Source organism: Crinia signifera, chromosome 11, assembly GCF_055691185.1.
Source record: "Crinia signifera chromosome 11, ASM5569118v1, whole genome shotgun sequence".
Taxonomy (NCBI): Eukaryota; Metazoa; Chordata; class Amphibia; order Anura; family Myobatrachidae; genus Crinia; species Crinia signifera.
The window spans coordinates 43,454,867-43,462,789 of record NC_139227.1 but is presented as its reverse complement, the minus strand read 5'-3'; the positions used below and the strand labels follow the sequence as shown (position 1 = coordinate 43,462,789).

General features: G+C 49.1%; 1 protein-coding gene across 1 annotated transcript in view; it reads left to right on the top strand.

Annotated features, from left to right (window-relative positions):
* Positions 1–224: 224 nt before the first annotated feature.
* LOC146045131 (ninjurin-2-like) overlaps positions 225–7,923 on the top strand; it is a 46,450-nt gene continuing 38,751 nt past the window's right edge. Inside the window, exons 1-2 of the mRNA XM_083163817.1 lie at positions 225–342; positions 501–623. Coding sequence (XP_083019943.1) covers positions 507–623 — 117 coding nt within the window. The 5' untranslated portion in view covers positions 225–342; positions 501–506. The remainder of the gene's footprint in view (positions 343–500; positions 624–7,923) is intronic.

Here is a 7,923-nt window from a genome sequence, read left to right as displayed (position 1 = left end):
GAAGCAACCCTGTCTGACCAGCGCCAAGAAAGAGCAGAAGCAACAACACAACAGTAGTAGTGCATTACTTCCTGGCTGCCCTCTACAGATCATTGGCAGTAACTACAACGCCTGCAGCTGTCAATAAACAGACCCTCATAGTAAATCCTTGTTTTGTTTTTTTATTCAAAAAAAAAAAAAGTGTACCATGCAGCGAAAAGCTTTGAAATTCCTAGACCGAGTCAGCACCAGCAGCCGGCAGCTGTGACTATAGAATAAATGAGGCCGTAGCACAGAGCAGACACAACTAGAAGCCAGAGATCAGCTGTGTTACAGGCCTCTGCAGAGAGAGCTAAATGCAAGGTTAGTGACTGTGGGTGTGACACCGAGTGTGAATCGACCTAGATTAAATGTGTTTTATTACGGTACACATCAGGACAACAAGTCGGATGCCCCCCCTGGTAGCTGTTGAACTTCACAGAACATATTTTTTTACAGCGGTTTCTTATTTTTTTCCCCAGCTAACCATGACCTCAATCATCCGCAGAGCGATGCAGAGGAGAGCACCTGAAGACGAAAGCGACGTGTCCAGCGACGAAGACCCGCTCCTTCCACCGGGCCCGGCCGATGACAGCGGGATTCATGTAAGTGCCAGTTTGTTGTTTAACTTTGACCTCCTACCGGCAACTTTAGTGGCAGATGTGTCATTTAAATCCTGGCTAGAGTCGCCCGGCTTCGATTAACTGCTATTCTCCTGTACAGTTTCTAAATCTACGGGGCAGAGGATCTTTAGAAAGAAATAGAGGGGGGTAAAAATAACACCCACGTGCTGCGATGCATAAATATGGAGGCTCTGTAGATGCATCAGTGACTCCGTGAAAGGAATTAGAAAAGATTCCAGATAATTCCGCTTGACAGTAAAGGTCTATGAAGAGTTTTAACCTTGTCGTTTTCATCAAAGTTTAATCTACACTAAACCTAATTGTTGCTGTGTGTCACCGGGTCAGCGCTGGTAGAGCATTATGTGCAGACGGTGCTTAGCAAGCTCACACACTGAGACATTTAGCTAATCATCAATACATGGTAGAAGAGGCTAAAGGCGAGACCAACCACTGTAGCTAAATTACCTGATGTACCTAAAGGAATTGGGGGAGTGCAGCTGATTATAGGGCCCAGAGCAGAGAGGGACCACCTTCCCTGTCACAGTTACATGTGTTATATACAGAGTGTAGCTACCATAGGTGCAGGGGGTGCAGCTGCTATGGGGCTCAGAGCTGAGAGGGACCACCTTCCCTGTCACAGTTACATGTGTTATATACAGGCAGGGCCGTTTCTAGACAATTTAGCTCCCAGGGCGAAGAAATAAAAATGCGCCCCCCCCACCCCCCCCCCCCCCCATACATAACATGGTATGACAATAATTGCGCACGCCGAAATAGGGGGTGTGGCGGAATTTTAAAAGGGGTGTGGCTTATTATAAGGGCATGGTCTAGCAGGAAAACAATTACCTTAAATCACACTTTTGCGACCTGCATGACCAGACACTGGTTACCGCAGGAATTGTTATTTACCTCCCACATTTAAGTTGGCGGGCTGAAGGCCACACAGTTACCTAGTATGCCTCACAGATCAAGGCCAAACAATGACAGGCTACTTAAATCATTATACACTATTTATCTGTGATGACAATTACACATTACGCTGTACACTGTGATGACAATTACATATTACGCCACACACCGTGATGACAATTACACATTATGTCGCACACCGTGATGACAATTACACATTATGTCGCACACCGTGATGACAATTACACATTATGTCGCACACCGTGATGACAATTACACATTATGTCGCACACCGTGATGACAATTACACATTACGCCGCACACCATGATACCCATTAGACCCTACACTGTGATGGCAATTACACAATACTCCCCACACCGTAATGCCCATTACACATTATGCCGCACAACTAATGCCGTTTACTAATATGCCCCCACAGTGCCACACATATGCCCCCACAGTGCCAGAAATATATGCCCCCACAGTGCCAGAAATATATGCCCCCACAGCGCCACACATATGCCCCCACAGTGATAGAAATATATGCCCACAGTGACACACATATGCCCCCACAGTGACAGAAATATATGCCCCCACAGTGACAGAAATATATGCCCCCACAGTGACAGAAATATATGCCCCCACAGTGACAGAATTATATGCCCCCACAGCACCACACATATGCCCCCACAGTGACAGAAATATATGCCCACAGTGACAGAAATATATGCCCCAACAGCGACAGAAATATATGCCCCCACAGCGACAGAAATATATGCCCCTACAGCGACACAAATATATGCCCCCACAGTGCCAAACTCACTTTCAGGGAGATTACAACTCACATTGGGCGGGATTCACTAATAACACCCGCTGTACATCGCCGGCATTCGCATAGTTAATAATTGCATATGCATTAACTTATGCGATTATTAACGTGAAAGCGAAGACTGGCGATGTGCAGCAGGTTTCCCCCTCCCTCCTCCCTGCACTCGGAAGCTGTGCAGGGAGGAGGAGCACACTAGTCCGGGCAGCACAGCAGGAGGCTGCCCGGACACAGGTGAGGGGGGTGCGACGCTGATCGGCGGGGGGGCACGCGTAGCGGCGGGGGACGCAAAGGGAAGCCCATAGGCTTCCATGGGGTTACGCCATCTAGAACTGGCGTAACCCCCCGCAGTGAAGCCCCGGCGGTGGGGCTTTGCTGCATATGCAAATGCAGTAAAAACCCCGAAAACTGGGTTTTTACCGCATTTTCAGTTTGGTGAATCCCGCCCATTATAATGTAGCATGCAGCGTCCATTTGAGGGGGTGTGTCTACCTAATCCTATGGGTGTATGCATTGTACCTCAGGGGTGGCAAGTAAAGACTAAAGTACAAAGTGCAGTACTTGCTATATATTGACATTACGGCTACATTGCACAGCAGGGCTACACACAATTCCCCAAGTACTAGAGTCGCTTACTCACACAATCCCCACAGTACTAGAGTCTCTTATGTGCACAATGCCCGCAGAACTAGAGTCGCTTACCCACACAATGCCCTCAGTACTAGGGTGGGTCACTTACCCACATGATGCCCAGAGTACTAGGGTCACTTACGCACTCAATTCCCAAAGTACTAGGGGTCACTTATGCACACAATGCCTGCAGTACTAGGGTAGCTTACCCACATAATGCCCACAGTATTACAGTCACTGACCCACACAATGCCCGCAGTAGTAGTGTAGCTTACATACAAAATGCCCACAGTACTAGGGTCATCTAGCACGTTGGTGGGTGGTGGGCGTTCGTTGGGGTGGCAATTTCTCGCTTGCTAGACAGCAAGTGTACGCTGCCTAGTGTGCAGGACTGAATCAGGCCCGCATTGCCTACCTACAATAGTTAATCCCCTAACACATAATGCTCACAGTAGCAGAAAGGAGGAGACAAGCAGAGAAAGGTACATAGAGGGAGATAAGAAAATAAACTTTCAGTTAGGATGGGAAATTGTCCCAAACTTACCCATTGTTTGCAATGTTGGAGAGCCGCGGGCTGTATGAGGGGCGGGGCCTGATGGAGGGGGCGGAGCCACGACTAATAGCTGGCAAATGAGCAATGCTAGTGCTACACTACAGCAGCAGCAGCAGCACTGGGGATCTCCGGTGAGCACTGCAGAGACACTTCCACAGCTTGTCAGTTTTGGTGTGCACTGTGACAGGTGTAGCAGCAGAGAGCGAGAGAGGCTTTGCTATCTGATGCCTTTCCGTTTTTTGCTGACCTGGGTGAGCAGACCAGCTTCCCTGCTCTCCTACACATGATATTGCGGCGGCCGGCTTTTAAATATTGCGATAATGTCAAACATCGCGTCGGGACGCGCATGCGCAGTCTGGATGTTTGGCCAGGATAAGGAAACTTAGCGGGGCAGCGAGAGGCTCCGGCAGCAGGCAACTCCGGTCTCTCTCTGGGTCCCCCGCTGCTGCTGCTGCTTCCGAGGGGAGGGGAGGGGAGCGGAGCGCATTGCGCCTCTCTCCTTCCCCTTCAGTGTGTGTAGTGCACTGTACCTGAGCTGAGCCGTCAGCCATTCATACCTCGCGGGCTGGCTCCTGATTGGCTGCCGGCCCGCGAGCTCTGATTGGCTCGGCTGACAGTGGCAGCCCAGTGACACAGTCAGTGAGGGAGAGGAAGGAGAGACGCTCAATGCGTTTCCCTCCCCTGCCCTGGGAAATCTCAGCAAGAGGTGTCGTGGAGTCGGAGACAGAGCGGAGGAGGAGGAAGGGGGAGACTGCTGGGCGCCCTGGCTGTCTAACAGAGGCAGACAAGCCGTGCGGCGCCCCGGGCTGCTGCACGGCTTGTCCGCCTCTAGAAACGGCCCTGTATACAGGGTGTAGCTACCATAGGTGCAGGAGATGCAGCTGCTATGGGGCCCAGAGCTGAGAGGGGCCACCTTCCCTGTCACAGTTACATGTGTTATATTTATATACAGGGGTGTAGCTACCATAGGTTCAGAGGGTGTAGCTGCTAGGGGGCCCAGAGCTGAGAGGGACCACCTTCCCTGTCACAGTTACATGTGTTATATACAGAGTGTAGCTACCATAGGTGCAGGGGGTGCAGTTGCTATGGGGCTCAGAGCTGAGAGGCGCCACCTTCCCTGTCACAGTTACATGTGTTATATACAGGGGTGTAGCTACCATAGGTGCAGGGGGTGTAGCTGCTATGGGGACCAGAGCTGAGAGGGGCCTCCTTCCCGTCACAGTTACATGTGTTATATTTATATACAGGGGTGTAGCTACCATAGGTTCAGTGGGTGTAGCTGCTATGGGGCCCAGAGCTGAGAGGGACCACCTTCCCTGTCACAGTTACATGTGTTATATACAAGGTGTACCCAGGGCCATCTTAACAACATTATGGGCCCCCGGGCAAAGCAGGGCAGTGGGGCCCCTACTTACACAGCCATTTAAAAAAAAAGTTTTTGTGAGTGATTACACTATTAAATCTTATAAATTTATTTTAACTGCTGCACATCTCCAAGTTGCTATATACCTACATATCTATATCTAAATGCATGAAATTGGCCCAACAGTGAAATGGCCAAGCATACAGATCCCTATTCAGGACATACAGAATTAAAAGCATTTGTAGTGCCTCGCCACTTATGAGTAAAGGGAAATAATTGAGATGTAACAGGAAATCTAACGTAGACACATGTAAAGTTCAGTTGGGATGTGATACACACTATCAACCTATCACCTTCACCCCCTTACAAACACACGCACACACACACACAAACCCGTTATACAGTAATGTATATACAATATATCTACCAACCCCCACACACTCCTTATATACTATATACCTATCACCCCATTACATTACAACTGGGCACACACCAGCCGCTGGGTGCTTGGGAGGGGGACCACACATATTAGCCGCCAGGTTCTTAAGGGGGGCCGTACACATTAGCCGCCGAGTGCCTTCTGTGGGGGAAGGCACAGTAGGGTTGGGGAGTTTTTTGTCAATTATAAGGTTATTTGTATATAGTATTAGGTACTTGTTTCCTAGCACGGCGCCAGCGATTTTTATCTCAAGCATCGGGACCTACAAAATAGCGTTGATCGCATTGCATGCAACCAAATCGCATGCGATGCGATCAACGCGGTTTTTACATTGGAATCAATGTAAAATGGTCCCTGAGACCCAATTTTACATTGGGCCCAATGTAAAAAGCCCCCGAAACCCCAATTTTAATTGCATACCCCCCCTCATGGGTAAAATGGCCCCCCATTGTTAACGCCACCCCACAATGAACGCCAACCCAAAGCGTGGCGAGCACAGCGACTATCCACGTCGCAACTATCCACGTCGGCGTGTAGTTGATTTTATAAAGTGTGGTGAGCGCAGCGAGCCCTGCGACGGGACGCGCATAACTTCACAGGTATACGTGTCCCCTCGCCACGATTCGGGCTGGGTGGCTCGATGCGCTCACCAGACTTTATAAAATCAACTCCACGCCGACGTGGATAGTGGGGTTATGAAAAGGTCATAGGACGCGTACCGCCGCCCCTCGCAGGCTAGCTGCGCTCGCCACGCTTTGGGTTGGCGTCAATAGTGGGGTGGCGTTAACAATGGGGGGACACTTCACATACTTAAAACCCATGACGGTGCATATACAATCAAAAATTGGGCCCATTGGCCAGTTTCCCATTGTTACCTATGTAAAACCGCGTTGATCGCGTTGATCGCGTCGATCGCATCGCATGCCATTATAATTGCATGCAATGGACGCGATCAATGCGATTTTATCATTTAAAGCTAATTTACCATTGAGCCCTATGTAAAATTGCGTTGATCACGTCGGTCACATCGCATGCCATTATAATGGCATGCGATGGATGCGATCAACGCGATTTTCTCCTTGCCGTCAATAAAAACACTTAATTGACAGAAAATCGTGTCCATTGCGTTGATCGCATACCTTAAGTAACCTTAACTTAAGGTATGCGATCTACCACGACGGGCGCCGTGCTAGGAAACAAGTACCTAGTATTATAATATAAGTTATTGAGAGTCCCTCATGGAGGTTATATAATTGTTGTCATACACCTGCGCAGGTACATGTTGTGTTAAAGATTGGTTGCTAAAACTATTCAGTGTGCCGGGGGAACCAATGTCTTGTTACTTACTAAGTATTAACCCCTCCCTTGCATGCACCTGAAAAGTTTTACTGAACTAATTTGAGCATCTATCACTATCTGTATGTATGTTGTGAGAGGCTCCAAGGTAGGTAGCTCTTAGTTCAGATATACCAAGGAGCCATTATCATGTGGCTCCTTGCTGACAAATTGTAGACCCAATTTAGGGTAACGGTGGTGTAGGGTGTGGTGCCCCTGGACTGGTTGGGCTGGGTGGCTTCAGTGCAGCATGCCCTTACATTCTATTAACACTTTTCCCTCACTAACACTATCTCTCTCTTATTTTAATTACATTTCATTTATCTCTCTCTTTATGTATAGCTTCGGCTTCCTATCACTAATTATTAACACTTAGTATATCACTGGCATGCCGCGCTGGGCCTCCTAGCTTATGATAGTTTTTGGGGTGCCACACCCTGCACCTAGATATAGCGCTAGGGACCCCCAATATACAGAGAAGCCTTGACGCGGCTTGGGGGCATGTCATACACCTGCGCAGGTATATGTAACCAATATCTCTGAATTCTATTATCATGTAGTGTTCAAGATTGGTTGCTAAAACTATTCAGTGTGCCGGGGGAACCAATGTCTTGTTACTTACTAGGTATATAATTGTTATCAGAAAGAGATTCCTCCTGAAAAGGGAATTGAATTATTTCACTGGTTAGTGCCAAATTATAACTGTATAGCACCAGACTATTGGGGAGAACAACATGGATTGTTCCAGAAAAGAGGGAACATGTCGGACTGGTAAACAGCTTATACACCCGCATGCAACCTGCCAGGTGACCTATAGGCGAGGCCATAAAAGGGGGCACCTGCTGGACAAAAGTGGTTGGAGCGGTAGACAAGGAGGCAGGACTGTAGGGTTAGTGCTTAGAAAGTGATCTTGGTGCGGTGTCCGGGAGGCAGAGGCACCGGTCCACTGGAAGGCGTGACCCTGCCAATCGGGCGGTCCCGGAGAGGCGGTCCTAAAAAGGGGGCTGGCTGTGAGTTGTGGTCGGGCTGCACTGTTGTGACAGGAGGCAGGTCGTGAGCGGCAGAGAAGGAGGAGCGCCTGTACCCAGAAGGTGGGCCGTGAGTAATAACTGGAGCACAGGCTGTAGTGTGAGCAGTAGGGAGGAAGAGTCCACAAGGCAGCAGTAGCGGAGGGCACTAAACCTTACCTGGGCATCGCAGATCCAGACAGGCAATGGTCCTTGCAA